The 18,762-nt window shown below is 36.7% G+C and overlaps 4 protein-coding genes and 2 non-coding genes across 7 annotated transcripts; 3 read left to right on the top strand and 3 right to left on the bottom strand.

Annotated features, from left to right (window-relative positions):
• The first annotated feature begins 69 nt into the window (after positions 1–69).
• Positions 70–140, top strand: TRNAG-GCC. Its single transcript has one exon. It is a non-coding gene; the product is annotated as a tRNA-Gly (tRNA).
• A 2-nt stretch (positions 141–142) lies between these two features.
• On the top strand, positions 143–228 carry LOC125578848. Its single transcript, XR_007316929.1, has one exon. It is a non-coding gene; the product is annotated as a small nucleolar RNA snoR114 (small nucleolar RNA).
• A 1,094-nt stretch (positions 229–1,322) lies between these two features.
• Positions 1,323–2,695, top strand: LOC106447906 (cytosolic sulfotransferase 18-like). The gene has a single exon (XM_013889859.3). It carries the CDS (start codon positions 1,457–1,459, stop codon positions 2,561–2,563), a length of 1,107 nt encoding a protein of 368 aa, XP_013745313.1. The 5' UTR covers positions 1,323–1,456; the 3' UTR covers positions 2,564–2,695.
• Positions 2,696–3,579: 884 nt separating this feature from the next.
• On the bottom strand, positions 3,580–5,585 carry LOC106376687 (cytosolic sulfotransferase 18-like). Its single transcript, XM_013816797.3, has one exon. It carries the CDS (start codon positions 4,936–4,938, stop codon positions 3,775–3,777), a length of 1,164 nt encoding a protein of 387 aa, XP_013672251.1. The 5' UTR covers positions 4,939–5,585; the 3' UTR covers positions 3,580–3,774.
• A 454-nt stretch (positions 5,586–6,039) lies between these two features.
• Positions 6,040–8,218, bottom strand: LOC106361530 (agamous-like MADS-box protein AGL97). The gene has a single exon (XM_048739823.1). The coding sequence runs from the start codon at positions 8,064–8,066 to the stop codon at positions 7,287–7,289; it is 780 nt and encodes a 259-aa protein (XP_048595780.1). The 5' UTR covers positions 8,067–8,218; the 3' UTR covers positions 6,040–7,286.
• Positions 8,219–8,465: 247 nt separating this feature from the next.
• LOC106447917 (ATP-dependent DNA helicase Q-like 4B) lies at positions 8,466–17,118 on the bottom strand. Of its 2 annotated transcripts, XM_048739821.1 has the most exons (27): positions 16,871–17,118; positions 16,416–16,509; positions 16,139–16,312; positions 15,741–15,801; positions 15,126–15,524; positions 14,946–15,050; positions 13,722–13,760; positions 13,503–13,633; positions 12,936–13,302; positions 12,722–12,853; positions 12,417–12,503; positions 12,190–12,317; positions 11,718–11,838; positions 11,464–11,615; positions 11,257–11,392; positions 11,044–11,167; positions 10,894–10,964; positions 10,747–10,815; positions 10,543–10,665; positions 10,294–10,452; positions 10,123–10,203; positions 9,788–9,949; positions 9,540–9,595; positions 9,225–9,336; positions 9,038–9,132; positions 8,891–8,968; positions 8,466–8,822 (listed from the first exon to the last, which is right to left on the bottom strand). In XM_048739821.1, the coding sequence occupies exons 2-27, from the start codon at positions 16,499–16,501 to the stop codon at positions 8,585–8,587; spliced, it is 3,486 nt and encodes a 1,161-aa protein (XP_048595778.1). In that variant the 5' UTR covers positions 16,502–16,509; positions 16,871–17,118; the 3' UTR covers positions 8,466–8,584. The 2 variants fall into 2 exon arrangements, with proteins under 2 accessions (XP_048595778.1, XP_048595779.1); XM_048739822.1 differs by lacking the exons at positions 15,741–15,801; positions 16,871–17,118 and having other exon boundaries at positions 16,416–16,515.
• Between the last annotated feature and the right edge of the window lie 1,644 nt (positions 17,119–18,762).

The raw sequence follows: 18,762 nt of genomic DNA, 5'->3' as shown, positions 1-18,762 counted from the left end.
ATTGTTTCAGCAGTTACAAATTTGTTCAACTATCCGTTATTATCGATGACGGAGAAGATAAAACAATCAGCACCAGTGGTCTAGTGGTAGAATAGTACCCTGCCACGGTACAGACCCGGGTTCGATTCCCGGCTGGTGCAAAGAGCTGTGAGGATTTAGGCTTCAGCGATGGTTGGGTCCATCGAATTCATCTGATATCGGGATGCAATTTAGCCATACACTGAGCTCTCTTTTTTTCTATTCCTTTTTTCTAGCATTTCTGAACAGTAGTCGGTGATAGTTGGAGAAATCTTTTATCAATTTTGGATGGAAAATCTATGCAAAATGAGATGGCTACTGTGTTGTCGAATCACTAATCTTGATTTCGTAAACACATATCGTAGCAAACCAAAAATTGATTAATTTTACTGTGATAAAAGAAGCGGCAATTGTTATTTCTTCAACGCACCCCATAGCAGCATTGACACTATTCTCTCACCATGAGGAGTCCAGTCCACTGCAAAAACCTCATCTGTGTGACCGGCAAGGAAGGTCTTGCTTTAATTAATAAGAAGGATGATAGATCCGTGCAGATGCAGAGAGGATGGTAATACCTTATCTGACAGAGGAATCTCTAGAATTGAGGACCCGGACCGTATTTTTGTGTGTACTTCAAATAGGCAAACTATCAGAGAGCTCTTGCCTCATAATTTTAATTATTTTATTTGGATCATTTTCTTGAACAAAATGTAAAATTATTCATTAGAAAAAAGTTTTTCTTACAACTAATGCATCCTTTGTTTAAGAACAACATTTAGATCTTCAGAGGTAGGGTAAAGATAGTGGATCATAGCTAGTTATGTTCATCCAAGTTCATTATAAGAATGTATATATTGTCAGGACGTTGATTCTTGTACATTCGATCTCATAGAAGAAGCAGATTCAGATTAGTTGTACGCAAGTGAAGAGTTTAGTTTATTTTCCAAATATAAATACATTTGTTACAGGATATTAATACATCAAAAGATCATGAACTTTTCTTTATCACTTTGGTTCACGTCGGCCGTCCTGATCTATCTCATAAATTGTTCTGAAGATCCCCTACGATCTAGTGCCCCAGGTTATGACACTTAGAAGGATAAGTGGCACTTGAGTTCTGAGATACTAACACGTGGGTATAAATACTAGCTTCCATAGAACTAAACCCAATCCAATCTTTGTCCGGACACAAGACATCACTGTACAGAGATGCTGTCAAATTTAATTTGTGTGCTACTATTGTTTGTATAAGAATCTTTTTTTTTTGTTTGACTAAATTTTTGCATTAAAATATAAAGGTAGCTAGAAGGCTTTTGTTAGCCCCTTCTAGTGATTACAAAATAAATCATTTGTATAATATATTATCCTCTGTAGGCATGTGCGTGTATATAAATTCAAATGAGTCATCATTTTGAATCTGATTCACCACACCTTCTACATGGCATCAGAACAACAAATCTTCGATGGAACACAAGAGGAGTCCTCAAATCCTCACTCTCCATCCATGCATGAACTAGAAGCCTTAACCGACAAGACTATTCTGAGCCACCAAGACGAGGGCAAGATAGCGTCAACAGAGTTCGAGAACATTCAGAAACGGTACCAAGACCTAACCGCCACGTTGCCTCACGCGAAAGGCTGGTTTGAGAAGGCTCCGTTCATCGGGTACTGTGGTCACTGGATCATAGAGCCTCTCCTAGCAGGTTGCCTTCACGCTCAAGACTTCTTCCAAGCTCGACCCGTTGACTTTTTCATTTGTAGCTACCCAAAGTCAGGCACCACTTGGCTCAAAGCCCTAGCTTTCTCTATCGTCAACCGATCTCGCTTCGACGATTCCTCGAACCCTCTCCTGAAACGTAACCCTCACGAGCTTGTTCCCTTCATTGAGATCGAATCTGCTTTCTTTCCTCAAGTTGATGTTCTCAAAGATGAAGGGAACACTCTCTTTTCGACTCATATGCCGCACGGGTTACTACCCGAATCGATTTCGAACTCTGGTTGTAAGATGGTTTACATATGGAGAGACCCCAAAGACACTTTCATCTCCATGTGGACTTTCTTCCAAAAGCAAAAGTTTGGAAGTGGTCCTCTCAATAGTCTTGAGGAGTGTTTTGATATGTTCTGTCTAGGTTTCTCAGGGTACGGTCCTTATCTAGATCATGTCATGTCTTATTGGAAAGCTTATCAAGAGAATCCAAATAAGATTTTGTTCCTCAAGTACGAGACGATGAGAGAGGATCCTTTGCCACATGTGAAGAGATTAGCTGAGTTTATGGGTTATGGATTCACAGCTGAGGAAGAGGAGAAAGGGGTTGTTGAGAAAGTTGTGAATCTTTGCAGCTTCGAGACGTTGAAGAATCTTGAAGCCAACAAAGGAGAGAAATATAGAGAGGACATTCCTCTTAATGCGTATAAGAACAGCGCCTATTTCAGGAAGGGGAAGGTTGGAGACTGGCAGACCTATCTGACTCCAGAGATGGCAGCTCGAATCGATGGATTGATGGAAGAGAGATTCAAGGGCACAGGTTTGCTTGAACACTTTTAGTGACCACTTAGTGTTTGGGGGCAATGACTGATCCTTGTATGCTACGTCTACTTACGGCACAAGTTTGCTTATAAAATGTAAGAAGACTAATAAGTTATATACTGGAGGAATAAAATGTTGTTTCTGTTTTCATCCAAATAAATTCTGTATAAAAAAATTGCTTTGTAGCTATGCATATTTGCCTGATTTCAAAAGGGAGTGTATTCTGCTCTAAACATCTCATTAATTTGTGACATAAACTTTCTTCTGCAAACTTCTATTAGCAATGGTATAACCTTCTCTACCACAAATATTTTTAACAGTTGTAGGATAAAGACTCATTTTAAATGGCTTTTTCGATCAGAAGATCATAAAATTGATGAAAAATGAGTCTTTGTCCAACAGCAGTTAAAAAACATATGTCGTAGGAAGGGAAGGACGTTATACGTGGATTTCACATGATTGTTTTTTTTTTTAACTAAAAATAAATCTAGAAGAAAATAGCATCACTGAAGAAACTGTTAAACACGGCAACAGATGTAAAATGTTGAAGAGGGAGCTGGTAGATTAGAAAAACAATTCAATCATATATGTACTGAAGCATTCCAAAACGTTATTGGTTTGCTGTAACGTACTTTTAACTTTTTACGTACGTTATTTGTTTTAATTTTTTTTTTGAAAAATACGTTATTTGTTAGTTGTCAACAATCAACGTATTTTAACTCTTTTTACGCTTAATTACGGTACAAATTTTAGAGAGTACACCAAAAACGAAAACAACGCACAACGAGATTGACTATTGACTGAAACGAAGAAGACAATAACTCGTTGAAGAAATAATGTTCAAAAAAAAAAAAAACTCGTTGAAGAAACGATTGCGGTCGTTAAAGAAGAAAATTCACTAAGTGTAGCAAAAAAAACAATAATTCATTATATAACCAAATAAAAAAAAGTAGTTCATTATATAAGAAAACAATTCTCATAACATTTCTATGATGCATATGTATTTTTATCCTTTTCAACACATCACTAATATATTTTTTTTTCCACCCACTTTCGTTTTAATTACTTGTAAACTATATCATCATTTTCATATAGAAACATTACATTTCTAAAAAAACAATCAGAAACAAGATTTGCTCTCACAAATGATAACATATTACATTGTAGAATAAAACTGAGAAAATGAGATAACTTGTGTTGTAAGTAAACTAAGAACACAAGCCGGCAATCTAATTACCATATTCAAAAAAACCAGTACCCTTGAATTTCTCTTCCATCAATCCATCGATACGAGCTGCCATCTCCGGAGTCAGGTAGTTGCTCCAGTCTCCGACCTTTCCCTTCCTGAAATACGCACTATTCGGATAAAACTTAGAAGGAACATCACCTCCGCTTACCTTACCTTTGATCTCCTCTTTGTCTTTCTCTCCTTTGTTGGCTTCAACATTCTTCAACGACTCGAAACTGCAGAGGTTCACAACTTCCTCAACAACCCCTTTCTCCTCTTCCTCAGCTGTGAATCCATAACCCATAAACTCAGCCAATCTCTTCACATAGGGCAAAGGATCAGCTCTGATGGTCTCGTACTTTAGGAAGAAAACCTGATCTGGCTTCTCTTGATAAGCTTTCCAATACGACATGACATGGTCTAGATAAGGACCGTACAAAGAATGGCCTCGACAGAACATATCAAAAGACTCCTCAAGACTGTTGAGAGGACCATTGTCTGACCTTTCCTTCTGGAAGAAGTTCCACATGGAGACAAAGGTGTCCTTTGGGTCTCTCCAAATGTAAACCATCTTAGAACCCGCTTTCGAAATCGACTCGGGTAATAACCCATGCGGGATATGAGTCGAGAACAGCGTGTTCCCTTTGTCCTCGACAGCATCATTTTGTTGGAACAAAGAGAGTTCGCCCTCAATGAAAGGAACAAGCTCGTGAGGGTTACATTTCTTGAGAGGGTTTGAGGATTGGTCAGAGTCAGAGGCAGACCGATTTGCGATGGCGAAAGTTAGAGCTTTGAGCCAAGTGGTACCTGACTTTGGGTAGCTACAAACGAAGAAGTCAATGGGTCGTGCTTGGAAGACGTCTCGCGCGTGAAGCCAACGTTCAAGGAGAGGCTTCACTATCCAGTGACCACCGTATCCGATCAGCGGAGCTTTTGGTCTCCAGCCTTGGGTGTGAGGAAACGTGGCGATTAGGTCTTGGTACCGTTGTTGATTCTTCTCAAACTCTCTCTCGGTCTCGTCTTGGTGCTTCGGTAGGGTTGCATTGGTAACGGTTTCTGAATCCATGGGATCAAGGAAGAGGATGTGAGGACTGGACTTATGTTCTGTGGACTGAGAAAGGTGATTATATTGTTTGTGTCTGGATGATGGTGTATAATTAGTCATGCATGATGCTATTTATATCCACAGGTGTTACATTATAATCTTGAAACAGTAACCAAAAGAAAATATGATATCTTGTAATTGTGGCACTTGCCAACTGTAAATGAGTTTTGGATATATCAAAACTTTGTGAAAATAGAAAAAAAAGGGGGCATTTAGAAAAAAGATTACCACTTCTTTATAGGGTTATTATGGAAAGAATAAAACAAAAATCAGGACTGCATTTAGTCAATGCATGCATGGATGATATTGCATGTATAAAGAAAAAAATAATAATATGTGGCATATGTAAAACAGAAGAGGATCTTTAAACAAGGGAAGCTTTGCCAAATGGAAAAATATTGTAATGTTTTATGGCATATGTAATTATCATTTCACTATCACAATAGCATGGAAACGAATCCGGAAAAGAAGAAGAAGATCTTGTAGTTGTAATTGCAATTTGTATTTTGTAACACCAAGTAAATGAGTTTTTATCAGAAACTTTGCCAAATGGCAAAAACAGTATATATAATTAAATATTTGTTTTGTTAAAGAGATAAACAATAAAAATATCTTCTATAGTTAAAGATATACACTATTTCAATATAATTACAAAAAAAAATTGCAAAGTTATTTAAACATATGATAAACATAATAATCCAGATATCATACGTGTATCAATATACTTTTTGAGTCGATAAGATATTCCTGTCCAGATAAAATACACTAAATTTTTTTTTTTTTGGATTAACCTTGTGGTATTTTAGATCTATTGAAAGATCCAAACTAATTTTCAAGTAGATGTGCAGCACACAGGTGAGCCATCTTTTTAAATATTCAAATGAAGGTTAAACATGGTTTCATATTCACATAATCATATGGCTACATGGATTTTCGTGCTATTACGAACTCAGGTCTCCTTGAAATCCGCCTACCACTAGATGATAACTACACTAACTATTGTTCTGAAACCTAGGTATAATTATATGAAACAAACTAAGTTCTCAAAAGTATTTAGTGTTAAGGTTTATCAAAAAAACTTTCAATAAAAATTAATGATCAGAGTTCTACGTAGATAAAGTATGTGACTGTTTAATTTGCCTTCGTAATTATTAGATTGATGTTGCATGATAAATTAGAGGCTATGGTCATGAAGGTAACGAATAGTGTAATTGACATGCATAAATTGAGTCTTTCATGTCGTGGGTTTGACATAGACAAGATACTTTGTATTCATGCAATTATATTGATTTTTTTGTAAAGAAAAAGTCAATATATGGAAAACAAAATTCGGAATCGAACCGGCGACATAAAGATCATACCATCCAACAACACTTTTTTACAGCATACAACAATATAATCTACAACCTTCCACTCCACTACCAGAGGAAAGTTATAAAAATCACTATTTCTACAATATGGAAAAGCTAATATCAATTACTATAATCTTAATAGATGATGATACAAAACATAAAATTAATATATAACAATTGATACCAAGAGAATGACAAATGAAAACCCTGTAAGAGGAATGCTAGTCAGAAAAACCAAGAGAAAATAACGTGTATGAGTTTTTTGTTGCTAAAAAGAATGAGATAGAGGTAAGCAAATCTCTAATCCTTATAAGACCATAAAACTCCATCAACATAATCAATAAATCAAAGCTATAAAGGAGAATAGGAGATGTTACGAAGTTGAACAATTCGATTCGTTGTGGTTGGTTGTTGACCAATAAAAGCATGGAAGAAAACTAAGAACATGATTAGTATGGTTCAACTCGAGTAGAAAGGCAATGTACTAAGAAAACACTAAAGTTCTGGCATTGGTTAGATAAAGACCTATTCACTCAAACCTGAAACTAAGCTTGCAGCTCATTTCAGACCAGCCTACGTACATATATGTGTATGGTCAGAGCCGGCCCTGAGGGGAAGCAGACCAAGCAGGTGCTTCCGGCCTCAATATTATAACTAACATTTCGGCCACATTATTGTCATGTAATCCTTCAGCAAGTTTGGTTCTGGATCCTTTCTAATACGGAAGAGGTACAAGGTTCAAAGCCTCCTCCCCACTTTTACTTTATTCCCTTGTTTTTTTTTTAATTTTATAAATTTAATAAGCCCAACATTTTTTTAGCTTGTGGCCCATATATTGTCAGGACCGGCACTGTGTATGGTTGATGGGTGCTCATCTCATTCTAAAGTGGTCTGAACATAATTTTGACGTCGTAAATACTTGTTCACTTTAGTAAAATTTAAATTTTGGTTTTGGTTTTGGTTTGCTAGCATTATTCCCGAACCAAAACAAAAAAGAAATGCATCACTAGAATACACATATGCAACTTTAAATCCGACATTAATGCATATAGCTCATCAAAATTTAAATAATGGATCCAACTTAAAATCAATGAAAAAATCATCAATATCCAAATCATCGATATGGAGAACATCATCATTTTTCTCTACCGAACTTCCAGAACCAGAAGCACCTTCAGAATTAGCAACTTGAGTGGTCGTCTCTTCGTTTTTGTAGTTCGTGTTGGTGTTACAAAGCTGAGGGACCTCATCTTGATGGATCACTAAACCTGAATTAGCACTTTCAGAATTAGTAATTTGATTCGTTTTTTCCTTGTTGGTGTTACGAATCTTAGGAGCCCGAGCGTCCTCTTGATGGATCACTAAAGCTCCACCTCTTTGATTACCCTTCACGGCATCTAATCGTAACCTCACATTGTTCAACATCCTAGTAACCGCATCGGTCGCATCTCTCAACTCGTCGACGCTCTCCAATCTTTCCAAGGCTTGGTCTTCCCACCAAAAGCCTAACCTTCTGTTCTCTACTTGGTTTGTCGGATCACCAGGAGACTGGTCGTGAAGTAGAGAAGAGACGACGTGGTCGACAGAGGAATGGCCAAAGGAGTAGAAACCAGCGTGAGAATTGGTAGAAAGAGGAGTCGCTAAGATTGCGATTTGAGTGGTGGGAGAGAGAAGACAGAGCTCAGAAGCTTTGCTGAAGAGACCCTCACGTCGTTTACAAAACGTAACTGATCTTACTGCTTTGTCTTCGATAAACTTAATATCTATTTTCCGTTTTTCGCCTCCCATAATGATAATTGTAAGAAAGCAAGCGTCGTTTGTGTGCACATTCATCATCTCTCTTTCTACTTATATCGGCTCCCTTCTCATGTGTTGTTTCCTTTTCTGAAACTTTCCATAATAGGGTGTTCTGAATTGCTATTTTAATTACTTTAGTAAATGCGTAAATGTTTTTTTCCTTTTAGTGGATTTATTTATTTCCTTTTTTGGAAATTCAAAGCCGGTGAAAGAGGTAAAATTGAACAAGTGCTTTTTTTAAGCTTTCGGATTAGAGATTGATTTTTTTTTATTTGTTTATCATAAATTTTCGTCTATTACTACTCTGTGGAGGTGGTCTAATTTTCTAACCGGTTCCTCACAAGAAGCAAGAACCTACTGCCTCTTTGCACTTGTGTTTGTTGAGTTGCTACGACGTAATGATAAGCCGTGTTAAGATAGGTAATTGGACAAGTGAAGTAATTAACAAATGATTATATGGTTTGATGATCCTTTCCCATCAGATGTCTTTCTTGTATTCAGTTGATCCTTTCCCAATTCAAAGATTACACACAAGTACTCGCCCATCATCTTCAAAATCAACATATAGCTTCTTCAGACGTTTGACCACGAACAGCGTAAGCTTTTTTGTAGGACTGCTGGCTCGGAGTCCAATCAGGATCATCATCATCATTGTCTACTACAATTGGATTAGTGTTCTCGTCTCTCCTCCTCTTCCCTGACCCTGTACCCTCATTCTTATTGGTTCCGTAGTGGTTGTTGATGGTTGATTCTATAGTTTCCAACAAACGATCCCCGTACTTGCTCACCTTGGCTCTGTTTCAAGAGTTTTTAAAGATGAGAATCACCGTATGCCCTTATAGAGAGAGAGAGTAGATACTTACTTTCCAAGACCATGGATATCAAGGAGTTCCTCTTTGGTTCTGGGAAGTCGTTTACTTATCTGTTGAAGCGTCGGATTGCTACAAACACAAGGGAGAGTTTATATTACTTATAACCTGAGAAAGAGACAGGAAAGTTCTGAACCTTACCCAAATATATGGTATGACATTACTGCATCTGAGGATTCCTTGACAATATCAGCACGAAGCTTTTTCAAGGCTTTGACCAAGGTATCCGAGAGAATCTAGCCTCGCATTAAGACAAATGAATCATCATCAACCACATGGATATAATAGAGGTGGTGCTTACAATCGTTAAGGATACAAGAATATATACCGAGTCTTGTGGGGGAGCAGGTGCCATTGGAAGAGTAGTTTGCTTTAGTGCAACTCTTGCTGGGGTTGGTCCCTGTTTGCTCGGCTTTACTGCTTTTACAGCTGAAGGAAATCTGCAAAATTATATTAAGAAAATCTCAACTAAAACTAACGATTATCAACCTTTAACAGGCATGTAACTAACCCCTGACAACTAGTAGCAGCAATGTCATTGCAGTAACAGCAGACAAGATTTCACGTTGTATGAGTATTAGTTTTACTTCAGTTGCAAGTGAGCATTATAGAACGATACATTTCAAGTGTTAAGTCAATATACCTCATTTCTATAGTCTGGCCTCCAGATAAGATTGAGGCAGCTTTTGATCTATTCACCTATATGATAAAATAGATAAAACGATATATTTGTGAACATAAAAATTCATCCTTAAGAATAATGAACAAGGGCGAAAAGCGAAAGAATACATAATTTCCCCAAAAGATTTCAGTAACAATGATACACATTCACAAAGATTTCTATCTATGACATCAACCGGAGGCTATAAATGAAAAATGAATTATAAGTACCTTCAGCAAAGACGATACAGATCCATACAGATCACTCTTTTTAACATACTCTGTGAGAATGTCTTTTGTCACAAGATAATGCAAGATACGAGAGGCTTCACTTTTAGATAAATGCTTTCCTGCTCCATGGAGGTGCAAAGTTTCATGTCTGTGTTTCTTGACCTACAAGCCAAAAAATAATTACTTGCAAGCTGTTCAGTGACACTGATAGGATTCATGGGCGTCAGGACAACCGAGTTAAATAAAGTAAAAAATGGTCTATGAGACAGAAATGGTTCGAAATAACAGATTCTGGTAAATAGGAAGTAAAGGAATGTATTGTTAGTTGTACATACCGTCTGGTTTAAGGATCCCCTGTAGAGTTCTACAATATGAGCTGAAGAAAACCTTTCTCCTGTTAGCTTCACAATTTCAACCTATCCAGCAACAAAAGATTGTTGTACATCACAGATACAACATCCAGCAAGTAAAGTACATGATGAACTTAATTCAGATGCTTCCTATACCAGTTGCCTTCCAATCAAAGTTACATCTTTCTCAATCAATGTTTTGCTGCTGGAGCAATTATCACATGTGTTTTTGCAGTTCGTCGAATCAAAATTTTCCCCCAAATGAACTAGCTGCAAGAAACGTCGACAATCCACCTCATTTTCACAGTAACTAACCTGAAGCAGCAAAATTTTAGAAATATATCTCAGCGAGTAGATTTAGAACTTTGAAAGCAAACACAAGGAAGGAATCTTGCCAATAATTACCATGCGGAGCAGATTGTCCGTATTCGATTCCAGTGTCCTCCCTGAACTTGCTATACGATTGTATCCCGTTGTCATGGTGCTTTGGCCAGGTCCTCCTTGGCTAATCATATGCTTCACTCGAATCTGAAAAGTATATTGTGTAACCACAAACATGACCAAGAGCAGAGATATAACTTAATAAAGTGTCATATTTATGCAACTTACATAATCGCTATAACAGTAATACAAAACACATGATGACCTCTGGCCGTCCCTACCAGCACGACCACATTCCTTGCATGAAACAAAATTAACTTAAGTGAGTTTCTAGCTGTTTTTAGGTTATGCTCAGTCGAATGTTCAGTAAAACACCTGATAATAGCCTTCAATGGACTTTGGGAGAGAGTGATGAATTACAAAGCGAACGTCAGGCTTATTTATTCCTGAAATACCAAACATCAGCACGCAGCAAGCAGCAAACATCAGTCAATCTAAGTGGCTATAGCAAAGACTATTCATTACCCATTCCAAACGCCACCGTAGCACATATTATATTGATTTCATCTTTGCTCCATTTTTTCTGTACAAACGCACGTTTACCAGGATCCATACTACCATGGTAGAAGGCTGCTTTATGGCCCAACTTCTGCAAATAATATGCACTTCCAAATTGAAACATAATACACGCATTACGCTCCGTATAAGTGATACGAGAAAAGAAAACAAACGACCAACCCGCAACGTTTCAGTAACTTTTTCGCAGTCCATTTTAGAAAGACAATAAATGATGCCACACTCATCAAAATGGTTTTTCTTGATAAACTGGTCAATATCTTCCAAGCACTTATTTGTCTTGGGAACCACAGAGTACCTGCATAATTTTATTTTTTTGGTAAGCAGCATTCTGAAAACAGAATTGCTTAAGCTATTTCAGTACATTACCACAGATTTGGACGATTAAAACTTTGCCGGAACACAACAGTGTTAACCAGGCCAAGAGCTTGCACAACATCTTCTTTTACACTGGCTGTTGCAGTAGCTGTCAAAGCCAACATGGGAATTTTAGGAAACTTCTTCTTCAGAATACCAAGACCCTGCATATTTAAACATTGTTTTGGAGGAAAAATAGGAAGGTTATGCTTCGTAAAAGCAGAAATGTGAAAGGAGTATCTGTCTCAAGCTTTAAAAAGGCTAACCTGGTAGTCTGGTCGAAAGTCATGCCCCCACTGACTCACACAGTGAGCTTCATCAATAACAAATCGAGCAAGTAAACTGTGGGAGTTTAAGCTTTCAAGGTGCCTCAAAAGGGAATCACTTCTGCAGTCAAGAAAGAGAAGCGTCTCAGCTGGATGGTAACTGGTATTATCTTTCCCAATAGGAAAGACTTGAGATACTTAGAAGATGCAAGCCTTTGGTCAAAATCTAAAACTACTGCAAGTGTCTAATTATAAATTTCACCACCAGCCAATATAGTCCATATCAAATCTAATAACACGAGGGAATCTGATAGAAAGTTGGGCCAAAATAAATCACGCAGACTCTTAGCTTATACTCGTTATAAAAGCTAATTTTGTAGGTTTGGATGCTCTTAGGTCACTCTATCCGCTGTGTGATTTTCAAATAACATAATTCTTTTCAGAATCAACAACAAAATAAATAATGACTCACTTTGCCACTTTTTCCGGTGTGACATACAGTAACCTGTATTTAGAGTTCTCCGAGCTCAGCTCCCGAAGTATATCTAGTTGTTGAGTCCAATCCATTCCAGCACTTAAAGAAGCAGCATGTATATTGGCCTGTAACCATGATTCAGAAACCAAAGTGTAAATTGGGACATAATTTCTGAGTACAACATATTAATGAAATAGAAGAAAGAAACATCATCTCCGGGTCACCTGTAATAAGTTCATTATCTGGTCTTGAATGAGTGAAACAAGTGGAGAAATTACTAATGTTATTCCTGCACAGATCAGAGCGGGGAGCTGCAGATAAAAGATGTTACGAAGCAGTTTAGAGGGTCCTAAAGACAGAGCAACTCTTCTGACACTGACTTATATCCTCCACCAGGGCAAACACTAGCTTACATGTTAACTGTATCAACACAACTTGAAAACTGTCATCTCTTTGTTATAGAATAAAAGCAACAAATAGATTGTAGGATAACAACGGCATATAAAAGTAACATTTACGATGTCGTTACCTGATATGTCAAGCTTTTCCCTCCTCCAGTTGGCATCAAAACAAAAACATCACAACCACTCATTGTAGCATTAATGATCTCTCTTTGGTTGGGTCGAAATGAGTGGTTTCCAAACACTCTTTTGTTATTGACCTAACCATTGCAATGGAGCACATGAGTACATGGGAGCGAAATAAAAAAAAGAACAGCTAAAGACTAATAATCAATCAATCACCTCCAGATTTTTAGTCCACGGAAAGTCACGACTGCTCCACTTTTTGTCATTTGAACCATCAGTATAAGTGACATCTATAATCTCAGGAACACAACGTTCCCTCTCTCGAGGACCAGATGAAAGACCAGACCTATCTTCAGAACATAAATAGTCTCGTGGCATATTCCAGTTATCACTTACATATCTTCCTTGTTCTTTTATATGAGCTCGAGAGTCTGCCTGAGCATAATCCGCCTTATGATTTGTTGTTTGAGGTGTCTCATACTGAATATTATGACTAGGCCTAGATGCCAAACATTCTGAGTTTTTCTTTTCTTTATCTTGGATAAGGATCTCAAGCAGCTGTATTTGCTTTTTCAACAGTAACCTACAAACAATACAAGTCTCAACAGCTTAGGAGTTACCCCAGAACTCAAAGCACACTCTCAATTTCGATGCAATTAAAAAAAAAACAGAAACGCTATCATTTTTATTTAGGCCTAATTCTTCTCGCTGTATTAGCTCCATGTTATCTTTTGAATACAACAAAACAACTAAAAAGGGAATAGAATTGATGAGGATGCAAACCTCTCTTGACAAAGCTGTTCAAAATGACCAGGGCTCAGGTCGGTAGAATCGTCAAGTAGTTCATTTGATACTGCAAGCAGCGCGTCCTTCATTTGTTCCACATGGCTGGGAGCTTGAAGACAGAGCCCTAGCTGTGTTGATATTAAAGCCAAGAATATGAGAAAACCAATTGGTTTTGTGAAATAACCATTAAGAAAGTGTGAGATATGGCAGCCACACCTTTACTCCATGACTACAGTTGGAACATAGCTCAGGAGGTAGAGCTGTCAAATGGTCCGTCCATGGCCCAATTGGGCATGACCATTTGGACCATTTCAGTTTTGGGCAGTAATGGGTGGTCCATATTGGACAATGGTCCAACAAATGTCCAAGACCAATAGAGACCATGTCCAAATGGACATGCCCATGGACACCCAATAATATTTATAATTATTTTTTAATTATTAGTTTAGATTTTATTTTTAAAATTTTGAAATTATGTTTACTTTCCAAAATTATAAAAGTAATTTTTTTCTTATCAAAACTGTAAAACTATGTTTACCTCTCAAAATCGAAAAAGTTTCATTTTTCCGCAAAAACCGAGAAATCGCGTTTTTTTGCCAAAACCGATTTTTTTTTTTTTCCGTCAAAACCGAGAAATTACGTTTTTCTGCCAAAATCAAAAAAATTACGTTTTCCTGCCAAACCCGAGAAATTACATTTTCCCGCCAAAACCGAGAAATTGTGTTTTTTTTCCGCCAAAACCGAGAAATTGTGTTTTTTCGCCAAAACCAAGAAATTGCGTTTTCCCGCCAAAACCGGGAAATTGCGTTTTCCCGCCAAAACCGAGAAATTGTGTTTTCCCGCAAAAACCGAGAAATTGTATTTTCCCGCCAAAATCTGAGAAATTACATTTTTCCGCCAAAACCGAAAAATTGTATTTTCCCGTCAAAATCCAAGAAATTGCGTTTTCCGCCAAAATCGAAAAATTGTGTTTTCTCGCTAAAACCGCAAATTTGCATTTTCCCGCTAAAACCGAGAAATTATGTTTTTCCGCCAAAATCTGAGAAATTGCATTTTTCCGCCAAAACCGAGAAATTGTGTGTGTTTCCGCCAAAACCGAAAAATTAAATTTTCCCGCCAAATTTATGAAATACATTTTTCCGTCAAAACTGTGAATTACGTTTTCCGTCAAAATCATTAATTTTTTATTTTAACGGTAAAACTGTTTTTTTGGTTAAATTGTAAAGTTATGTTTTCTTTTATTAAACTCATGAAATTATATTTTAAGAAGCCCATGGACACCCATTGTCCATTTGGTCTTCGCCCAATTGGACCGTGTACCAATTGGTCTTTTGTCCAGTTGGACCATTTATTAATTGGGCATGTCCATAGCCCGCCCAAAATGAATTGGGCTGGGCTAGCCCATGGTCAGCCCGCCCAGTTGACACCTCTATCAGGAGGCAAACATGGGTTTTCTTCTCCTCTTGAAGCAAATATATTAAAAGATGGTTGATGGGTACATGATGAATGGTAGTGTTCCATAACAATTTGCTCTACGTCAATACTCTGCGCTCCAAAGTAAGCACATGTTGGTGTTAGTCTAATTTTTCAATTCTGCACAAGTAGCATCAAGAATGTTACCTTGAGAATGTCATCATCGTCAATCTCGATAACTTCCACCTGTCTAGCTGGGTGTGCGAAGTTTCTAATTGGTGGTACCTCCATACCATTTATACAACCGGTTACTGAATCTCTAACCTCGTTATATACCCGTGGAACCTTGCCAGAAATTAATTTACCATCACCTGGGGATGAGGAGGAGAAACGGTCAAAAGATGTTGCAGTTCCTCTTATTCTCTTTTGACTATCCTCTTGATGATTGTGTGCAAAGAAAGATCCATCAGTGTTGGATGTAACTTTAGCAGTGGATCTTCCTCTCGTAGAAAATGAACAGTTAGTGTTGATATCATCAATTGCAGGAGTAATGCCAGGTCTCAGGTATGTATTATTTATTGAGAGATTTGCAAGAGCACACCAAGCCTGGCAACATATGTAACAGCGTAAGTAATATGTTAATGAAAAGGGGCTTCTCTGTCAGGGGAAGATCAATCGGAAAACAGAATCCAGTAACTACAGCGACCTAAGTGTTTACTCAGATACAGGAAAAGAAAGAAGATTTGCCGCAAGAAACATGCTGATGGGTTTGGATCAGTAAAAAAAATCAATTACCATGACAAGTTTCCCCATTGTTGTTACCTTTGAAATATGTTGGTGTGCCAAAGTCTGCACATCTACAGGGATGATGTTGTAAATTGGCCTAGAAAGAGAGGCAGGAACAAGTTCTTCAGATCACTTCAGCTATATAACACTAACTAGAGTTTCCATCAAAAGACGTAATCATGGACATCTAGCTTAGTTTTCATTAGGGGGTGTTGGAAGTCACTGAAGAAGGGATCCATAGATAAGACATATTTTCAAATAGCCTGAGCTACCTATATGCAGAATGAGAACAAGTGATGACACAAAGATTCAAATATGATGCTGGGAAAAACGAGAGTCACAGGAATAGTGTAATTAGTTGTAGGTGATCCTCAGTAGTAACCAAACAAGTAACAGAAGAGGGAGACGAAATAGAAATAACATATTGAAATTACCTCGAAGCCGTTTCTCTACTTGTACTAGGCTTTTGACTTTCTAGAGAGTAAAGCATACTAGAGCTTAGAAAGTTGTTCGACGATGGTATACACTCAAAAGCGTTGGCATGTTTCAACCAATTCGTTTGAGGTAAGTGAACTCTGGATTTTTGAGCTTCAGGGAGGTGGCTCCCACTGCATTCACCAAGACCAATCAAGAAAATTAAACGCAAAGATCCAGAAAACAGTTATCTACAAAAACCAAAAAAAAAAAGGGCAGAGGAAAAATCAGTATTACCACATTTTACTAGCAGCGCTCATACTCATAGGTTGAACATGAGGACGAGCTCCAGCAAGTCTATCGTCTCTTGTAACAACCACCATTTAGTGCACTTGAGAGCAAAGAAATGCGATTACTGGTTAGTGAAGCTGATGATAATGCAACAAAAAAAACTGCAGAAACTGATATAACTGTTCCCAACTTAAGTTGTAATCATAAGCGCAACTTATCAGAGCCGTAATCATAATCGCAAGCTGATCAAAAACCACATTGACACATACGATAGCACTAGAACGAAGGATTAACCACTACGAATGTAGTGCAGAAGCTAACAAGTTCTCAGAGCGATTTGCTATGACTAACGAAGATTCTCTTCACACAACTTTATCAGCAGTAATCGTAATCGTAAGCAGATCAAAATCGAAAAAGAGCGAATGCAAAACCATAGGAATTGAGTGGGAACGGAGATTTACATTTTTTTCAAAATCGATGGGACTCTCTTGCTTCTACGGCGAAACTCTTCCGGTGAGATCTCGAGGCGGCGCGAGGTTACTCTCCGGTTTTCGAACGGCGGGGTCGTTAATAGAATCTCTCTCCCCCCTCACAGACAACAAAAAGAACTCTGATCTTTCTGAATGTAGAAGAAATTTTCAAGTTTAACGTTTCTATTTTCTGGTTTGCCTTCTTCACCCATAAAGTATTATAATTATTCAAATTTATTAGATTAAGAAAACAACCATTATAACTCTCAACTTTCAAATTAAATCCAAAAAACCTTCTAATTCGTGTTTAAGCAAACAAAAATTTTAAATTTTAAATATTAGTCATTTTAACTTTCATTTACTTTTGACCCGATCTTTTAAGAAACTTTAATAGTCAACTGTTAAATTTGAGTAATGTCCATAAAACCTAAAACAACATTGTTTTAAAAATCATTTCGTTTAAAAGAAATCTCAAAATTGATATCTTCTTTCTCACTCAAAAACCTAGTCCCCAAATTGATTTCATATTCCGCAAATCGATTTCGTAGACAATCTCCGATGCAAACAAGAAGTAGTGATTTCTTCTGCGACAAATAATGATTCTCATCAATTTGATAAAGTCGATTAGTCACTCTCAATTACTTGTCGGGTTTTAGATGATGAAATTCTCAGTCTTAACTTTTCGTCAAATTTTACGGTTATTAATATTAGTTATGGTTATTAATGTCATTTATGTTCTTTGACAATTCGAATTTTTTAAAAGGCATATCTATTCTATTAAAAGAGCAGTGTGACCCATTGATAAAAAGTTATGTCCAACTTAAATTTTAATAATACATACCTTTTTAATATAACTGCAATGAAATATATATATATTATGTAACCCCCCACTTAAAGTGCCTAATGATCGGCAACCACCACTTTTTGTAACTGTATCCATATATCTTATTTTTGTTATGTAAACACCATTATTTTTACTGTTCAATTCCCAGCAATATTTTCGATGATGTTCATGTATTTTATTTTTCCTAACATAATCCCAACTATTACTCGGATTCTTTATTTTAATTAATATTTTTTATTAAATATTTTTACTTTCACCCATAAATTTTTGAAAATTTATTGAAATTGTTTTTATTATAAAATTTTATAATATTAATTAAAATATAATAGATATATTTTAATATTTTTATAATTTCAATTTTAAATTTTTTATTAAACATTTTTACTTTTGTATATATATTGATTTAAAAAAAGAAAAAAAATTATCCTCCCGCAACCGCCCGCAACCGCAAACGGTAGCTGGAGCCAGCTTTTGAATTTATGAGATTCGGAGCGGGTTGAAGCGATTTGAGTGATTGTTGCAAACCGCCGACAACCGCTACCAACCGCAAAAGCAGCGTTTGCGGGTGGTAGCGGAAAAACCAGTCGCACAATTAATAGAATTTATGGTATATTTGTATTTTAAAATTTTTACATAATTTAAATGAATATCCATATTTGAACTGAACCCGTAATGATCCAAACTGAATCCGAACTAAAATTTATAAATATCCAAATAGGTTTTAATCTCTCATCTAAAGACCAATATCTGAATAGTCGGAATCGAACCTGAACTCTTATCCCTACATGTAGTCTATAATATGAATATATGATCACAGATAAAAACACAAATATGATTACAAAAAAAATACATATATGATATAAAGAAAGACACAAATACATATGGAACTTGATTTATTTAATATACTTACAAAAATTATCTATTCTATTAAATTCATATCATACAAAAATATGATTCTACAAACACACAATCATATAAATTATATTAGACAAAAAAATTTAAAAACAAAACATATACCCGCCCTCTCGAGGGCGGATCG

Source organism: Brassica napus, chromosome A9 (assembly GCF_020379485.1).
Source record: "Brassica napus cultivar Da-Ae chromosome A9, Da-Ae, whole genome shotgun sequence".
Taxonomy (NCBI): domain Eukaryota; kingdom Viridiplantae; phylum Streptophyta; class Magnoliopsida; order Brassicales; family Brassicaceae; genus Brassica; species Brassica napus.
Note: the sequence above shows the minus strand (reverse complement) of the source record. Positions and strands in the feature narration are given on the sequence as shown.